The sequence below is a fragment of the Nicotiana tabacum genome, chromosome 18, assembly GCF_000715075.1.
Source record: "Nicotiana tabacum cultivar K326 chromosome 18, ASM71507v2, whole genome shotgun sequence".
NCBI classification, from domain to species: domain Eukaryota; kingdom Viridiplantae; phylum Streptophyta; class Magnoliopsida; order Solanales; family Solanaceae; genus Nicotiana; species Nicotiana tabacum.
In genome coordinates, this window is record NC_134097.1 from 89,520,983 (window position 1) to 89,541,388 (window position 20,406).

Here is a 20,406-nt window from a genome sequence, read left to right on the forward strand (position 1 = left end):
TCAGAATAAGAAAAGTAACAAAAAACAATTGCGGTAAATTAAAGTAAAATACCATGGGTTTTCACTTTCCACCAAACTTGTAGGAAAGAAACTTCCAGGATCTTTGATCTATAGGAGTGGCAGACAACATTTTTTCTACCCAATCATGAAAGTCGGGAAGTTTTCCGAAAACTTACATGATTGCTGAAAAATAAGAAAATATGAATGAGCAAATCAAAATTCTAAAGAGAAAGTGGTGTAGTAAGAAGGCAAAGAAAATACTTACGTGCAAAGTTCCACTTCTCGGAAAAATGCATGTTTTCATCACCCACTAAGGCACGGGTGGGAACAACCATGAATCGAGCATACCAGCCTCGGTCATGATCATCTTCGAGACTAACCAAAACGTTTTTGCTTCTTCCTACAAGTGTGAAAATACCTTCGCGGAAAAGCTTTGGTGAATACAGATGGTGGAGGTGACGGAAAGTGAAAGAGGCTGAGACTAAGCCTGAAAACTAATAAAGGCAGGCTACTGCCCTCCATATTATGGTTTGACCAATTCACACGTTGAAGTAACAACAGAACTCGATGATCACTGAATCAATAGGGAGTTTGAATCATAAAGTAAAATGATAATTGTAAACAAACGAATAACCCTCACAATAAGAGGTTATTCGATCATCAACACTAGGAGCTATTACAGAGAAGTTGGGTTTCCAATAGCATTCATGACGTACTAAAGGAAGAAGGTCGGAATTGATTATAGAAGGGTAGTGATCGATATGGTTAAGTGCTGCTATGGAAGAAACCTCTTTCTTCCATGCTTCACTATACAGTTTGAAAGAAAATTCCTAAGGAACGATCTCAGAAACTACAGGTTTAGGTAATGGTTTGTTTTGATCTCTAACTCTGGAAGAAGATTTAGGGGTTGATGAAGCTTTAACTTTAGAAGAAGAAGATTTAGAAGAATTCTTCTGAGAAGGAGTAGTACTACGACTCAATGTGGATCCTAGACAACAAAGCCTATCATCTCTTCTACTTCTAACTGATGCAGTAGAAGGAGAAAGTTCATCTACAATGATAGTTTTTCGGGGATCCTATGATAAAGAGGGGTTCGAAGAATGGAAAGCCATTTTTTGTTAATAGTATAAACACAAAGGGAGAAGAGAAATTGCAGAAAAAGCTTGTAAATGAATGCAAGAAAGTAGAAGAAGTTTTTAAATGATACGTGATGCGGTATTTATAAGAGAAAGATGTCATTAAGAACTGTCACTTCGAACTGACATAGTTGTAGAAAACCCTAAAAAGACACTGCAAGTTGTAGAGCCAATCATAGCAATACACATGTTTCGAACATCAAATGGAAATGACATACGTCTCTTCGCTTCTGAGGAAAACATAATAATATTGGGAAGAGGCGGCAAGACATACCCGCCATAAATAAACTTACCACTTCTCAAATATTCAGAAAGTGGGGGGGACTATCTATATTGCTAGAAAAATAGATATGACACGTAGATTAATGATATGTTGACAGGTGGCATTTGAATAGTAGCAATAAAGAAGAATGATGAGGCATGAATAAAACACCTAGGGGATTGTTTACAAAGATAACGTATCTGACAACTGGAAAATAAGAGATAGGCACGGGATACATGAAAACTACAAAAGAGGAAGATTCATTAACGGCTGCGAATAAGGAAAAAGAATCAGTATAATCCTTGATTATACGTGATTGTCTATTATTACCATAACCGTTACAAATAATTTGAGTAATGGGCAATTGATATAGTTAATGTTAGTAACGGACAGGAATTAAGTGGGGAAAAGCAGTTACATATTATATTCTTGTATAAACTCTCCTTACAATACTTTGTACGATCATCAAGGAAATCACAAATACAAACTATCAGTTTTTAATTCCTATTTCTGTGCTTGATTGAAGATTCATACTCTCAATTCTTAGAAGGAAGCTACAATTATCTATAAGATTTCCTTTCCTATATTCATTGAACATTTAGTTTCCATTTTTTTTCTATATTCAGAAAAGTGAAGTAAAATTGGTTATTGAAACCCGATTTATTTCAATATTTGCTTTGACCGCAAAACTATTTTTTGGTTAAACTGCGGTATTAAAAGGATCACAATGTAATAGAAAAATATGAATGAAAGGGGCACATTGTTTACTGTAGTCATTTTATAAGAAAGTAACTAAGAGGTTAAATTCTATATTTACGAGACAATAATTAGAATACATCAGAATTTTTTTCACAAAAATGGCTCAAGTCAATGCTTCAACCCCTTGGCAATGGTTCTTTTGTAAATCTCCCTCTTTCTCTACTAATTTAGTTTATGTAGTATTTTCATGTTATTAGTTGTCTCACGACAATACAAGTTATAAGACGCCGTTTAAGTTGTGGCTTAGTTAAGTAATTAAATATGTATTCTTTTTAACAGTTTAAACTCATTTAAAAAATTTCCGGGCTAAAGTTGTCTTAAGTCTTTTTAAAGGTTCAAATAGGCCCACATTCTTGAATAGGCTAATATAACGTAAAAATTGCACGGGCAACCTATTTGGTCGCTCCTATTTAACCTATATCCATTTTTTTTAAAGTTTTAACTTCTACCCACTTTTTAAACAATTTCAGCTCCATTTCTGTGATCTCCATATCTCTCCGGAACTTAACATTGATGTAACAATATAACGGCTCGATTTATCATGTGTTTCATTGGTTTGGTTTTTTTACTAGTCTTTTGTGCACACAGTTATGAAGCAAGAAAAGTACTCTTGAACAACATGAAAAAGAAGAAGACCGATCCTAATCATCCTTCTCAATAAGCCAATCTGCTACTAAATGCCCTTCCCCAAGGCAATGTTCTGCCTTCTAAGTTTCCAAAACATGGAGTTCACGCCAAGTTTTTTAACAAGAAGTATCTTAACAGTCATCGACAAATTTAATCATACTTACTTGTTTCTGAAGAATAGCCAAACTTTTAGTATGCATAGGGGATTGTGGCAGGACACCATTTGAAGGAGGCAATCCAATCAAACCAAATTGACATCGAATCATATGGAAAGTCAATTAAAACTTCAACTCTAAGAAGGCTGAAGTTCGCCAGTTACAAAAACAAAAACTTCAGCTGAAGTTCGCCAGTTACAAAAATAAAAACTTCAGCAAATAGAGAACAAAACTTCAGCTACTATGCTTAAGTTCAGCAATTACAAACAAAAACTTCAGCACACTTGCTGCTTCAGTCCCGTCTACTAGAATGCTGAAGTTTTGCGTGATTGCCTTTGTTATTTCAGCCTCGTATGCTGAAGTTACGCGAAAAAGTGGGTACGCTTGCAAATTTTTTTGCAAAGCGGGCACAAGTTAAAACGTGACCCAAAAAGCGGGTATAAATGCAAATCCCCCTAATATAACTTATCAGGTTTCAGCAATTCTGCCCAATTTATTGGTGTACCTGATTTTCTAAGATGAAAAGATTATTTGCTAATTGGCCTCAATTGGTTAGTAAGTCGGAGAACTGCATCCCCTGGCTATATTATAGATGTTGGGAGTTTCAGAAATACAATTGGACCTTTTAATAGTTGAAGAACATGCTTCAAATTACTATATATAGTCTTTTTGTCAATGTATGTATACTAATTTGATAGTAGTTTTTAGGGTAAATATGAATTTCTTATTTTTCTACATTACTCCATCGTGGCAAATGCCAGAGCCAATCTAGCTAGCCATTAAAGGAAAGATCACGTGGGACGAAATTACAATGCGAGACTTTCAAACAAAGGGAAAATGTTAAACAAATCACATACTTTGGGTTAAGTTTATACCTTTTCCCTTTGAAAAATGGACCTCATTGCAACTAAGCTTGAAAAGTCGCTCATTCCTAATCAAATGCGATCAAACTTAAGACAAAATCATTAGCCGCAAATTGTCAACATGATACCTAACGGTCAGATATGCCATGCAATAGATGCTGGAAATGCAGAATTGAAAGTCCACCAACCAGTCCTCTTCCAAAGGACAAAAGGAGATAGGTCCATCCATTCAACCAGCTATTTCGATCGATCACCTCGACCATCAAGAAATCAGCAAGCATGACTACTCATAACCTCATGGATCAGAGCACAACATTTCTGTTTCAGGTATGTTCCATGAAACCTTTGCTCATTTGATGAATCAATAAAACATCGTCTACTATGTATCATACAAAATCAAATTTTCTTATTATGATGGAAAAGATCCTGTATTGGTCTTGCTATGATAGCAGCCAACATTCTGTAAGTAGCAGACCAACCCAATGTATCCAAACTTGGGAGATGCAAAAGCAGCTGTGGATCGGAAAGTTAAAACAGTAAGCAACCAGGGCAGAGAATGAGGGTATTTGTGATCACGTAAAACCAACGACTATCTAAGATTGAGCCAAAAGATTACAGAACCCGAGCTGGGAAACAACCATGAAATTTCAGGGGGGAAAATGAATCAATTGAAATCTGACACATACAAAGACGAATAATATACCAAAAATCATAAAATACTTCACAATTCCTTCTTTAACTATTAGTAGCAAACAGAACTACACAATCTGCCGAGGACAAACGGACATCTCATTGTCCATCACGAGCCACACTCCATTTACATGATCACTCCTCTCGTATTTCTTGCTTTCAATCATATCCAGGTAAGAAAAGTATCAATACCTGATCCTGGAGCTTGATTTCCATCATTAACTACCCTCTAGCATATTAGCGAATAGGGTGGTACTGTGTGATCCCTCGCTTTGGAGGCAACTTCCTCAAAATAAAAAGGACAAGTGAAGAAGGCAGTATCTCCACCAACTGCAAAAGGTTTAAGAAGTTTGCTTAATCTCAAACGTAAAGAGTTTTAGAAGTTTGCTTAATCTCAAACATATAGACAAGTATTACTCCACCTTTCATGCACTTTCTACCCGCCAAACTCAAAGCAAAAAGCACCACATCCAAGAATGCACTCACAATTTGAAATTTAGATCAAACCAAGGTTTAGCTAGGACACAACCAAATGAAAGAAATAACCATGCTTTAATTTCAGAACAGGATTTCCGCTCCTTGTGTCTCAAATATTTCACCACAATCTTAAGATTGAAGCCAATTTTCAATGTAACCAAAATGTCAACCAAGAGAGCGAAATCTGAATTCATGGCATAAGCAAGAAACTCCTATCCCCAAATCAAAAGACAAAATAGAAAAGAAGTTTGGCACATAAAAACAGGTCGTAAGATGCCACAAACTGATATATCATGTGAGTTACCCAAGTTAGTCATGTTTTGGGCAGTAAATACAGAATACTGACAGTCAATAGTTCTCTTTTTCATTATGGCACAACGACCAATATGCACACCTAAAGAAGTACTACCAAAAGTTCAATGATATGGAGCTTACCAGGTAATATATCAAATTCAAAATTGGATGATCCAAAACATCAAGATCTGCAGCTTTATTAAATGCATTGAAGCACATCTGCGGCAGAGAAACACTTACTATTAAGCCATATAGAAGAACCACATTGGCTTCATGCCCTTTATAAACAAAGCTAATGCATCAGCCAAGACTTTTTTTTAAAAGGTGGTGCTCGGGCCAGCTTGCGCGCATATCAACGAAGACTAATTTGTTGTATCAAGAAGGTACAAGAGAAAAAGAAACCAACTAAAGCAAAACTTAGATTTCATTCACACCTCACAAACATGGTGGAACTACTTATGGGGCTCTCACCTAGCAATAAGTCAGTTAAAGATTTATATCACAAAGAAAAGGGACTTACCATAACGCATCTAATCAGGAAGCATGAAAAACATATTGTTGTGACATAGCCAACCTGCAGAAGCCCAAACGTAGGAGCAGTCAAAATACCTAAAATAAGAAGAAACAACCACCCAAAACAAAAAATACTAACAAAGATACTAATAATGTACCTCCTGTAGCTTCTTGCGTCTCCCTTTTGATTCTACTGGAAACCGCTGTAACATAAGGAAAAGCCTGGAAGGAAGTGATAGAAGATCAACGCAAATTGTGAGGTGATATTGAAGGATGAATATGAACGACACACAAGCTGTGCGGACCTAACTCTTCAAACGTAGGAGCAAACAAGGTATCCAAGTGTGGATATAGCAAAGGTTAATCCCCAAACTAAACAAGCATATGATATCCACTTTAGGAGCACCAAAAGCACTTTATCGAAGTATCTTATCATTTTAATTACTATTTTTATTTTCTAACAGCATGTTTCAACAATACTATGCAGCTGTTTGCGTTAGTATTGTCATGGGCTGTTTTCCAGACACGCCCCATGACCCCTTGGCCGCGCCCCATGGCAGCCTAGCAAGCCTCACAATGCCTAGCGCCATGGTCGGCCCCGTGGTCTTGGCTGCGCCAAGTGACAAGCGCGCATGCGCCTCTGTCGCCCCACCGATGCCGCTCGCCAGCACCCAGCGGCTGGCCAATGACAACAGCGCCGCGCGCGCAGATCCTGATGCCTCGCCAGCGCCCAGCTGCAGGCCCATTCCAGCAGCGCCTCGCGCACAGCCCTGATGCCAAGCACCAGCGCCCAACCTCAGGCAAACACAACAAGTGTCGTGCGCGCCAACAGCACCGCGCGCGCAGACCCTGACCCGCAAGACAAAGTTGCTGCCATCGGACTTGTTTCTACATTGTAATAAACTAAGCCCTTTTCATTGTAATTATAGGCTAGTTTACATTATTTTCATTCAGTGTGCTTCTACAGCTTTATTAGGGCAAGTCATGTAACTTTGGTTTATTCTTTTTAAGCATTATTAGGGGGGATCAAGCAATCAATTTTCTGTACTAGTGTCTCTCCCCCTCGACACCGCATCTTTTGTAATCAGCTTTCATTCATCAATAAAATCATTATCATCATTCAAAACTCAATTCTCTCTCAGCTTCCGCAATTGCTCGTGACATTGGTTTTCCCGCACGGCACTGACAATCTAGTCTAGCGTGCGGAGGGGACCTTATTGGCGGACAGCAACCGCACTGACATCGGTTGCTTAGCCTTACGTTGCCCTTCCAAAGAACATCAGGAAGGCGCCGCGTAACAGTTGGTATTAGAGCCTAGGCTCGACATGGGACGAGGGAACACATTTGCCATCATCACCATTTCTGACCATGGTGAATCATGGGGAGCGCCTAGCATCCCTAAAAGAGACGGTTGACTGATTACGGCCCATTGTGGATACGGTGCCTGATCAACACAACAACCTAGTGCAAAGGTTGGAATGCGTCAGGCGAAAAATGACATTGCAAACATCAGTCGTGACTCTGAGGATGACCAGCAAACGGCAGCCATTGAAACTGCCAATATTCATGGCAAATTTGAGGACCTCCAACAGGAGCGTGCCGACGATTTAGCCCATCGGGAATAAGAGGCAGACAGACTAACTGCCATGCAGCAAACCATAGACGACTTGACAGGCAAGCTCAATGTTGTCAATGCTGCCCTACAGAGCCTTCTTCGAGGAGCCGACAACCACATCAGGGGTGCAGCAAACCTCGCCCCCATTCCACAAAAACTTAAGATACCGGAGCAAAAGCCATACGATGGATCCCTATGCTAAAGAAGTGGAAAATTTCATCTTCGATGTCGAACAATACTTCGATGTCGTGGGCCATTTGGAAGAATCCAAAAAGGTAGCAACTGCTGCCATGTATCTTCATGGCGATGCCAAACTTTGGTGGCGGGTCAAATACGAAGCCATCAGAGCCGGTGAAGATACTCTCCAGACATGGGATGAGTTGAAGGCAGCCATACGCCTGCAGTTCTTCCCCGAAAATGTGGAATACAATGCAAGGAGAAAGCTACGGGAGCTTCGCCACACCAGATCAGTGCGGGAGTACGTGCGCGAATTCTCCGCACTCATGCTAAACATACGCGACATGGGGGACAAAGACAAACGCTTCGCATTCATAGAAGGTTAGAAACCTCATGCCCGTATGGAACTACAAAGACAACGGGTAGACACCCTGCCCAAGGCCATTCAAGCTGCAGAATGCCTTTGCGATTATCACATGGGAACTCAGAACGACAGGCCCCAGCTGCCTGTCCGAGGGGGATTCAACGGGAACCATCCCAGCAATGGTGGCCCAAGCAAAAGTGGGGGAGATCGGAGTGCATCCAAAACTAAGACTCCTCCCTCCAGCTGTTGCATCCATCAACAACAATCAGGGGAGAAAGCCTTCCTCAGAATGCTGTCATTGCGGCGGGGCACATTGGAACAATGAATGCCCAAACATAAAGGTCAATGCTCATCAAACTGTCGAGGATGACTATGTCGAGGATGAGTCAGATGCATCAGACACATCAGAATCAGACCAGGTAAGCGCCTTCAATGCAATTGTTGGCTCTATCCCACATGCCTTAGCGGGGACCAGTGCATGTCCTCCTAAAAAATCTCAGTCCCAATCACCAAGGAAGGGAAGGAAAAGATGGATGAGAGGCCTCCTAAACAAGCGAAGACCCTAATGTTCGTCGAATTGAGAGTGAACGGCAAGCCCCTTCATGCATTGATAGACACGGGTGCTACCCACAACTACTTGGCTTCAACTCAGGTAGAGCGCCTAGGTCTAGTTGTGCAAAAGAGTAAAGGTTGCGTCAAGGCCATCAACTCGCCACCCCAGGCATTGGGTGGAACAGCTACAGAGGTCCCAGTGAAACTTGGCCCATACAAAGGAAGCATCGACTTGCGCATCGCAATCATAGATGACTTCGACATGATAGTGGGTTTGGAGTTCATGAGGCAGACCAACACCATACCAGTACCATATGCCAACATGCTCCTGATGTTGGGAGAAAACGGGGCCAAGCCCTGCACCATACCATGCTTTCCCATAAAGATGGCCGCTGAAAACATCTCGGCCATGCAGTTGGAGAAGGTAGTCAACAGACATGAACCCCTGGTTCCGGTTACCCTTCGCAGCAACAATCAGCCATCCATTAATCGGCCTCAAAAGACTGGTGACGCTCCTCAGCGTGTGAAGACTTGTCAGCCATGCCACAAGGACAAGTCGGATCACTCATCACAGACGGGACCCTTGCAGCCATTACATGACCCACAGAGACCATGGGAAAGTGTTTCCCTCAGATTCATCACGGGATTGCCCCAAGTCGGTAATCTTGCATCCATCTTGGTTGTCATAGATCAGTTTTCAAACTATGCAACCTTCATAGCAGCCCCGCAAAACATCTCAGCAGAAGATACAGCTCGACTCTTCTTCTCGCACATTGTCAAGCATTGGGGCCTGCCCAAAGACATTGTTAGTAGGTGCGACTCACGCTTTACTAGCAACTTTTGGACCCATCTCTTTAGGTGTTTTGGGTCAACATTGAGTCACAACTCAGACATCCATCCACCATCGGATGGCCAGACAGACCGGTTCGAGGACATGCTGGAGGAATATCTCCGCAAATTTGCAACCAGATCACAGAAGCATTGGGTGAAGCTCTTGGATGCTGCTCAACTGTGTTTCAATTCTCAAAAGAGCCATCATACAAACAAAAGCCCTTTTGAAATTGTTACCGGACAGCAACCGCTTCTCCCGCAAATGGTGAATGCATCAACCGTGCCGAAATCTCCTCGAGCTACCAACTTCTCGAGCGAATGCGAGCGCAACATGGGGATAGTGCGGAGCTATCTCGTTAGAGCCCAAGAGCGGGCAAAAAGAATCACCGAACAAAATCTTTGCTTTGCCCAACATCATGCAGGGGACAAAGTAATGCTATGCATCCCAAAGCGATACTTGTTTGCAGAGAGGACCCATGACCCTCGCATGCAACAAAAATACATCGGGCCCCTGCCCATTGAAAAACGCATTGGGAAGTCCACATACCAGGTGAAAACTCCATCCTGGTGGAAGATCCATCCAGTCTTCCATGTCAGCCGCATGAAATCATTGCATCGCTACAACAGCAAGCTCAAAGAACAGAGGGGCGCAGATCTCCCAACCATCAACCACCAGAACAATCATCATCATCATCATCATCATCATAAGGCTCCGAGGACGGCGCCAACTCAGGTGGGGGAGAATGTCATGGGCTGCTTTCCAGACACGCCCCATGGCGGCCTAGCAAGCCTCACAATGCCTAGCGCCATGGTCAGTCCCGTGGTCTTGGTTGCGCCAAGTGACAAGCGCGCATGCGCCTCTGTCGCCCCACCGATGCCGCTCGCCAGCGCCCAGCGGCTGGCCAATGACAACAGCGCCGCGCGCACTGATAACGCCGCGCGCGCAGATCCTGATGCCTCGCCAGCGCCCAGCTACAGGCCCATTCCAGCAGCGCCTCGCGCACAGACCCTGATGCCAAGCACCAGCACCCAGCCTCAGGCAAACACAACAAGTGTCGCGAGCGCCAACAGTACCGCGCGCGCAGACCCTGACCCGCAAGACAAAGTTGCTGCCATCGGACTTGTTTCTACATTGTAATAAACTAAGCCCTTTTCATTGTAATTATAGGCTAGTTTACATTATTTTCATTCAGTGTGCTTCTACAGCTTTATTAGGGCAAGTCATGTAACTTTGGTTTTTTTTTAAGCATTATTAGGGGGATCAAGCAATCAATTTTCTGTACTGGTGTCTCTCCCCCTCGACACCGCATCTTTTGTAATCATCTTTCATTCAACAATAAAATCATCATCATCATTCAAAACTCAATTCTCTCTCAGCTTCCACAATTGTTCGTGACATTGGTTTTCCCGCATGGCACTGACAATCTAGTCTAGCGTGCGGAGGGGACCTCATTGGCGGACAGCAACCGCACTGACATCGGTTGCTTAGCCTTACGTTGCCCTTCCAAAGAACATCATGAAGGCGCCGCGTAACAGTACAAACGAATTAAGATGTGAAAAGCTAAGGAAAGCAGTGTAGTCAAGGGCAAAAAGTGTCTAAAGGCCCCAAGATATGCTGAGCCTTTAAGTGCAAAGTATGATTAAAGAGTGGGCTTCAGCGAAGAAAATTATAAACACAAAGAAAAAAATTCTGGACAGCAGAATGGAAAAGCAATAATAAAGCCAAATGTATGACATAAAAATCATCTAGATCAAGTTCAAAAACCACTTTTCCAACCAACAAGGAAGATACTGCTTATCTGCCTCAGATGTTTGTCATATGCATTTAAAGCCTAAACAATATTATATGTTCTACGATGTTGCAGCTGTGAATACACATGTCGCCTTCTGTTCCAAGACATCCCTATTTTCTGCACTCAATGCTTTTCTATCTATATATAAAGGGGAGAAAGAGAATCTAACTATGTGAAAAGTATGACAAACTGACAACAGTCGCCAACACAGCTGAAAGGCAAAAATGGACCATCAACTGACTGATAAATTACTTAATCCACCACATTTTTGGCCTTAGTTATTCTTTGTGACCCTTTTACATCCCTAGCTATTTAGTACTTTCCATCATGTTTTTATCTTGAAATGTTCTTAAATCAACAACACAAAACTACTGCAAGAGAGGGGATGATTGTACTTTCTTCAATCATCCATCATCTTCAACTTCTAGCTCACCCTTTCTTCCCCTTCTAGGTCCATTCTATATCGCTATACCATGGAATACCAATATGCTGTACTTTTATAGTGCCAATGTTCATAAATTTTATACATGGCAGATCAGTGTCTATTCTACCAGCTACTAAACCCAACAATTTTGCAGTCATTTGAATAACAAAAGTAACCTATCCATCTATTTTTACCAAGAAAAAGGAAGAGAGGAAATTTTCTGGCTTCCTCGTCTGGTCATGCTATACCTATAAGCACCTTTTCTAACAAAAAACAACTGAAAGAACAGTAGTCTAGCCAAAAATATTAGAAAATGCAGGAAAAGCAAACAGTTCATGATCCTAACATTCAGCTAAAGTTACAAACCACTAACAATAACACAGACACATTTGGCAACAATGCTATAGCGCCATTTTCTAAGATAGCATTTTTGCCTGCTAAAGATGAATGATAAAGCCGGGTTATATTGGCCACACTGGGTAATTATCTACTATCACTGACACTTAAAGGAGTGGTAGAATACTGTGCAGAAGAAAGGATAATGACTAGCTTATATGTGGATTCAGGTGCAGTATCGGAAACCAAAATAAGAATCTTAGAGTCAGATTCGCTTTTTCCTAGATCTTAGAATCCAGGATACAGATAGAAGAAAGCAACGATACTGCTTAAAATTATGTACAACTCCGTAAAATAGAACCCGTGGAATGTAACAACAAATATCATGCCTGAGAAGATCCGCGGATATGAATTTTCCAGAAATATGGGGTGATTAAGGACAACTTAACTTTCACTAAAAGTGTAACTAAGAAAGTTTGCAATTCTAACAAATAAACTTGCTAGTTATTTTCAAAAGTTCACAAGGATAACACTAGCCAAATGTTATTTTCTTTACTTATTTTTGAAAGGTTAGACATCCATTAATGATAAACTCTAGCGGTGAACCGTGAACCGTTTATGAAAACAGTGATATATTCAGCTACAATGCTATAGCACCATTAGGATGAATGAAAAAGAAACGTCGGGTATTTTCTACTATCAAGGACACTTGACTGATACAATAACATGTAGGAGGAGAGAGGGGGGGGGGGGGTTATGACTAACCTATGGTACATGGACTCAGGCTTCCTTATCATACACGGGTGCAAATTGAAGAGTCAGGTTCGTTGTCTCGTAGATTTTTGAATATGGGATACAGATAGGAGTACACTAATATGCTGCTTAAAATTATGTCCAACTCCAACATTAGAACTCTTAAAATGTAACTACAAGATCATGCATGATAAGACTTTTGACAATTATACTTCAATTAATTTTCAAAAAATGATATCAATAGGCAGGACAATGAAAGGTTACTTGAACTTTCACTAAAAGTAAGTGTAATTGAAGATATTTCACTTTTTTAACAAGTTAATTTGCTACTAATTTTCTAAAATGTCAACAAGGATAACATTAGCCAAATGTTATTTTTCAGTTATTTTTAAAATGTTTGACATCCATTACTGTCGTGATAATATTGTTTTGTGTTCATTCAATCTAACACCTACCAAATTCTTTCTTCTGTGCTAGGGACTTCACTCTGGATTATTCTTTAGAGTTGAGGGAAGACTTCAATGGGGGAATCTTCCACTTTCAGCTAGGAAAAATGACGATGAAGAAAGGGAAGACTTTTGACAATTATACTTCAATTAATTTTCAAAAAATGATATCAATAGGCAGGACAATGAAAGGTTACTTGAACTTTCACTAAAAGTAAGTGTAATTGAAGATATTTCACTTTTTTAACAAGTTAATTTGCTACTAATTTTCTAAAATGTCAACAAGGATAACATTAGCCAAATGTTATTTTTCAGTTATTTTTAAAATGTTTGACATCCATTACTGTCGTGATAATATTGTTTTGTGTTCATTCAATCTAACACCTACCAAATTCTTTCTTCTGTGCTAGGGACTTCACTCTGGATTATTCTTTAGAGTTGAGGGAAGACTTCAATGGGGGAATCTTCCACTTTCAGCTAGGAAAAATGACGATGAAGACGATCAATACAGCGGATGCGAACGGGAAGAGGGAAATGCCGAGGTTAATGGTAGCATAGCCAGACTAGCTGTTCAGCATGGGATGCTTCCTCCACTCCTCCTAAAGAGCTCTCCAGTCATTTCTCAAAGGTTTCAATATTCAATCTTTTTCTCCTATCTTATCTAATTCACCATATTGGAGTATGTTTTCTTTCATTTTCCTTCTTTTCTTTCCTCTCTTCCTTCTCTGCCCCCCCACCCCCACCCACCCCCACCCCCACCCCCTTCTTTTTCCCTCCTCCTTCATCTTCCTTATTACCTTTGTCCTCTTAGTCAATGTGCACTCCTTGCATCAACCGATTGCAGTATAGATCCCCACAACTCTGTTGAAATTGTCCCGTGTTGATCGGATCACCAAAAGTAACTGAAAGATCCGCATAAAATACATGCCAGCTTATACAAAATACATAAGTTCAGAAAAATGTGAAGCTTAGGGCTCGACAGGATTCATCTCATGAAGGTTTAAATCTGTGGTGGTATAGGCTAGTAAGCAGATCGTCCTTCAATCCAGAAAATTTTGGCTTTCAATCAAGCAAACAACAATTGACAACATAAACAACTCTAGCTTTTAAAGCGGAAGAGTTAAGAATAGCCACTAATCAGAAGATAAAGCATCCTTTATACGAATGATAGAAACTAGTGGTACGCCATATGCTTGTGAGCTTGGTTTATACCCATTTTGCATGTGGTTCAACAAATGCACGTTTGGTACTCTCAATCACAGAGTTACTGATAATAGAAATTAGATTTTACCTTCCACCATAAAGGAGAAACCCTAATGCTGCAAATAGGGATACACCTGCCAGTACATTGTGTTAGTACTTTGCAACAGATCCATACAATGAAAAAGCACTTAAAATAAGTTAAACCTAAAAGATAAACCTGCAAAGAACATCTTGGATAAGATCACAAGTACTCGAACAGGTTTCCACCATATTATCAGCCACAGTATAATCTGCAAGATATTAGAAAGAAAGAAATAATCAGTAATGAACATCCACCAAAAAGGTATAGCAATTTAAAAGAATAAATCCTTGTTTCACATGTTTCATGGAACAGTTCCACGAGAAAACATAAGCCTTTGTATGCCTAACTGTGACAGTGAGCGTCTCACCAAGAAATGCAGTCATGATAAAGTATCTTCAAACAACAAACATGTGTTCCTATCAATGACACTTCATATGATGTAACCTAAGATATGAGTGGTCTCAACATTTTGCGATATACATTGCATTGTACCAGTAATAATTTCTTTTTTTCTTTTATCATTAAAAGGTTGTAATGTTAATAATCCAGCAACCAGAAGGTGCTGCAGACCCCTTGGAAGGGAAATATTTAATAATTACTGATGCTCATACGGAGGGTGCCCTTTTTGTTTGGGAGGTGGATGGGATGGCAAGGGAAATATGTGAACGAAATGACTAGATTTTGAACTCATGATGGGTTAAGAAGAGGTATCGAGCCAAGCTGAAGCCTTGTTGAATAAATGAGAAGATTTAAGGCCCATTTGCCATAAGATCTTAGAGACTGTATCCAGTTGTATAATTGATAGATTCAAGGCTCATTTACAAGATGTTTCTTGAAGTGCTGCTCTTTCCCAACTACTTACCTCTAAGTTTATGCTGGATTATAGAAGCTTCGAGCCCAACCGTAGCCTGTTTGTATGATTAAGTAAACTCAAGGCTCATTTACCATTCTATGATCTGCAACAGCCACGATGCTTCTCCTTTCCAAACACGTACTGCTAAATTTATGCTGGCTTAGGTAAAGGCTTCAAGCCAAGCTGAAGCTTGTTTGTATGATTAAGAAGACTCAAAGGCTCATCTATACAATTTTATGATCTTTAACAGCCATGGTGCTGCTGTTGAGTTGGCCCACATCGGTGGGATTTGAGGTCCTTGGTCTCCTTATATGGTCTTGGGCAATCCTCACCTCATAAGCTAGCTTTTGGGGTTGAGTTGGGCCCAATGTCCATTCTTATCATGGTATCAGAGTCAGACCCATCCTAATTATTGTTATCGATGTTGGGCCCCATTTATGTTGTCCACGTTCCAGTTTGCAGGCCTGGGCATGAGGGGGGTGTTGAGTTGTCCCACATCAGTGGGATTTGAGGTCTTTGATCTCCTTATATGGTCTTGGGCAATCCTCACCTCATAAGCTAGTTTTTGGGGTTGAGTTCGGCCCAATGTCTATTCTTATCCGCTGCTCCTTTCCAAGAACATACCACTAAGTTTATGCTGGCTTAGGTAATGACTTCGAGCCAAGCTGAAGCCCCATTCGTATTATCAAGAAAACTCAAGGCTCATCTATCATTTTATGATGTTTAACAGCCACAATGCTGCCCTTTCCCTTACACATACTGCTAAATTTCATTGCTTGATGCCATCCCAACCTCTGCTTCATATTAATTTGGCTCTTTCGAAGCAGCTTCTGCAACAAAACTGACGCAGATAAACAAATGATGGTCCGTTAGCGAATTGCAGAAAACGTGTCCAGATGCATTCTCTCCTTCTTCCTTCATCGCACAACCCCACCCCAACCCCCCCCCCCCAACACACACACACCTTTTCCCCCCTTCCTTCCCCCCCACGGCGATTGGCCAAGCTTGTCTTGCCCATCTATTCATTTCTCTTTTTTGGGAAATAGTATTTACACACTATGTAGACCAACTTTAAACAATATATCATAAAAATCAAGAAATGACAAAGAAATATTGGATAAAATAAGTCAATAAAAAGAATACACAAAGGCAAAGAATGAAGATCTGTAAATTAAGAAAATCAGTGATAGTATGAAACCTGATTTTCTTTTTTGTATATAAATATAGCGATGTCCAAGCTCCCAGACCAGAGTTTATTTTTAGATAGCACCACATAAGTTGATGCTCTTACAAGAAAGTAATACTGTTTATTCAACGAACAAATAATTGCATGACTATCACATATTTACCTGGATAACATAAACCACTCCATTAATTGTGAAGAAACTAGGTCTAAGCCCATCCGTGGATACGGCACGTGCCTGTCACAGAAAAGAGAGATATATAAACCTCGACAAGAGAATAATCTGCACAGATTGAGACAGAGACCACAAGTACCTGGTAGTATATCTCAGCCCAGAATAATACTAGCAGGGCATAAGTTGTGAAGAATGCAAGACTTGGCATATCAAGCAAAATATGTTGGACAATCTGCCAAAATGTAGCATACAGTGTTACGAACTGAAAGGAGTGTACAGACAAAGACATCAACCGGACATCAAGATAGTTGTGGTGCCTAACCTCGGGGTGCAATTTCTGAACATCCCGCCGAAATGCAAAAACTAGTGAACGAACTGCAAAAGAATATGAAGAGACAATTAAATAACAAAGCCAACAATCAAAACAAAGAGTAGCATATAGGACTAATCATTTGAAAAACATGTGTAATGAAACTTCCCATTAGGATCTTTAAGGGGAGAAAATTAGAATAAGGAAAGATACCGACCCCCATTCACCAAGAAATTGAGAAAGTGGAAGACTTTTTGAGTGGTCCAACCATATTCAGGAACTCTCATTTGAATGCGAATTAATTGAACCTGAAATTGCCAAGTTGGAATGTCAGAAAAAAATTCCACAGCAGCAGATAAACTTAAGTATTAGACTATTAGCGCCAGCGAGAACAGTTGTTGAGAGTAACAACCGATTAACAATATAATTATTTGATGTGCGCGGGCACACATATGACCTTAAACTTTAAACAAGTATACCAAAATCAATCAATGAGACACAGACAAAACCAACTTGGTGAAGCTTCAAATATCAAACTACAAATGTGCCCCTCTTTTTTGCACACGTAAACAAATTAGTGAGAAATTAAAACAGTTTTAACTTTAACCAAAAATATACATACACATTATTAGTGCAAATTTTCCTGGTTCACCTGACCTCCTCATAATTTGCCATGATTAAATGACCAGCGTGAACTCCAACTCACCCACCCACCCAAAAAAAAAAACTGGAAACAATCAAAAACTTTCAGGGAGAAAAACCATGCAATCCTTTATTAAACGTTTTACCTAACTTTGCTTTTCCGTTTCAAATTTTGGTTTAATATCTTTGAAGTTTCCATATTTGTTGCAAGTGCCGCCAAACACAAGTCAAATATGCCTCAAATTTGAAAGTTTCATAGAGCTCTCGTGTAATTTCATTCCCTTGACATTCCGATTGATTTCTGAAGTTACATGAGCACAGGAGATTCAATTCAAAACTCACAATAAAGAGGTCTAGTAAATTACCACCTAATAGACAAGCAAACACGAAACAATTATCAGATTTTTCATACATCTGCGAATTGCGATACATGTGTGTATGCGTGTGCGCGAGCTTACTTACCAAACAACATCCAATTCAGGTAAAATTACATTCACACAATTCAGAATTTCAAAAAGCAGAGAGGGAAAGAGAGAAATACAAGAGCAACGGCGGAGACAATGCCGTAGAGGATAGCGAGGACGTGGAATATACGGTCTTGCCAAGCTCGAGATCTGTTCACCTCTTCCCACCAACTAATTGCCTCATTCTTCAGGTGGTACGCCGCCGCCGCCGCCGACGGGCCTACCACCATCTCAGCCCGTCCCATCGCCGGAGATTCCAAAATTCAAATCAAATCAGACTCCTGTTTGTTTTCTTTTTGGTACCCGAATTATTTTTTTCGTTTCCTTTTTTGCTTAAATCTTGTGTTCCTCTTTCTTTTCTTTTTTTCTTTTTTTTTTTAACGGCCGGCTAGGAAGGAGAGGTATAAATGTGCTTTACAGCCACGTATTCTTATCCTTGTCGGATTCCAAATACAATCATGTCGTGTGATGGTGTTATTCAGGGGTAATATTGTCATATATTTACAAATCCTTAATGCATTAAGAAACTGATTGGACGAGTAACCGTCATAGCCGGTGATTCTTTCCCGCTTGTTTTGGACAAATTACACGTGGGGTGACGATGGAGATGGGTGTACTTTTCGTTTCGTATCTGCATTCAGTTTACCTCATTACATGTTCTTATCGCAAACGATTTAGGAATTGTTATACAATTTTCCTGGTGGCTATAAACTAATAAAATTATTTTTGAATTTAAGTAAGTTTTTCAGGAAAAACAACTTAAAAAGACAAAGTTAGTTAAATTTTAAAATAATCCACAAAAAATATCACGTGACAACGTTTCGTCGAAAAATTTAATTAGATACAAATATAAATAATATGCAAAAAAAAGTAATTGACGTATAGATAAATAGCTATGCATGGGCCCAACAAGATATGATTGTTCTTTGCATTTGTATCGTTACGTTAGTTTTGGTGGCAGAGCATCTAAATCATTTACATGTTGACTTGCTTGAATTTCAAGCCTCTAAAGTAAAAGTTAGAATTCTAGTAGCATTGAGCCAAGACATTATTTATGTCATTATTTAACTACTATGAAAACTTCGAACTGAAATTTATGATTTTCAGAATTAACTGATCTCTTGATATTTTCATGTACAGATAACTTCAACATACAAGTGACATACTGCTAAGGATGTGGGGGGAAAAGGGGGTCAAAGATGGCATTAAACAGAAAGGTCGAAAATAAAGCAGAAGACACTTACCATTTCCTGCGTTCTGGTCAACATAAGTAAAGGCAAAGTTCTCTTTAATTCGTCAATATTTTTGAGCAATTTCTCATTCTCAATATTGCCACTTGTTATTTCAACGTCTAAAGTTGCGATTCACATCAAACTCTAATTCAGAACAACCAAAGGGTTTGAAATGAAACACCCATTGTTGTATCTTTTACCAAGCATACACAATTTAAAGTTCTTCCAGAGTTGTTGATAAATAGAGCAATGATATTTCAAGCTATTTACACTTAAAACAGCAGCCCAGACGAAAAAGATAGAAGAGGCTATAAGAGCTATTGACATTATTATATCACTAATGAAGAATACAACAAAAATAAAGCAGAAATGATACCAAGATATATAGAAGATAGAAACGTAATTAACAGGAAGAGAGTTAGTAGATGATCAAGAAGCTCTTCCACAAAAGCTGTTGTTGAACTTTCCAAAGCTTTGTTTTTCTTGTTTAAGCTATGAACTTCATTCTGTAATACATCCTTGTCTGTGGGAAAAGTGCATATGTCATCATTATTTTTCACAGAAACTTCATTTTGAAAAGGCACACGCGACGGCATGAATTCATATATGCAAAAGTCAGTGCCAAAGTTTACTAACAGTTGTCTTGAGATATGGAATTTGCTAACAGAAAGATGGTGTCCTATATTAGAGATACAAAACTCTTCGTTTGCATTTTCACACATAAAAGTGTCACATAGTTTAAGAATAACACCTTTTGTTATTTATGTTTATAAGTATCTCGTCGCGCCTCCTTCGTAGACAACAAATCTTTTCATCCAAATGTTTGAGAGAGGTCTCTGAATCAGCTAAAAACAAAGTCACGAACTGAGAGGAAATAATAAAAGCGGTGAGAATAAAAGTTAATCACCAGTTCACCACTACTTAAACAGCCTAGAAAAAGTTTTCTGTATGTGTTTCATGTGTTTGTTTTTATCCAAAACAAATGATATTATTGGAAGTTCTAAATTTAGTTTTAAGCTCATATTTAGGGTAGTAAATTAGAGGATCGTAATATATATATAAGAATCTGAAAGCAAGTAATTTGACAGCTGAACACAAAAAATGAATTACCAAAAAAAAGAAGAAACAAACACATCCAAGATCAAAATAAGCTTGCCTAGAATGTCTGAGTTCAATAATAATATCCTGATTGATC

At 39.6% G+C, this 20,406-nt stretch overlaps 1 protein-coding gene across 1 annotated transcript; it reads right to left on the reverse strand.

The window, feature by feature from the left end:
• Window positions 1–4,591: 4,591 nt before the first annotated feature.
• LOC107769903 (tobamovirus multiplication protein 3) lies at window positions 4,592–18,321 on the reverse strand. Its single transcript, NM_001325039.1, is given in 11 exon segments — window positions 4,592–4,822; window positions 5,405–5,482; window positions 5,784–5,837; window positions 5,935–5,998; window positions 14,359–14,404; window positions 14,488–14,560; window positions 16,555–16,626; window positions 16,703–16,795; window positions 16,886–16,938; window positions 17,091–17,181; window positions 18,057–18,321. Coding segments are annotated over 11 exon segments (885 nt in total). The 5' UTR covers window positions 18,225–18,321; the 3' UTR covers window positions 4,592–4,729.
• Between the last annotated feature and the right edge of the window lie 2,085 nt (window positions 18,322–20,406).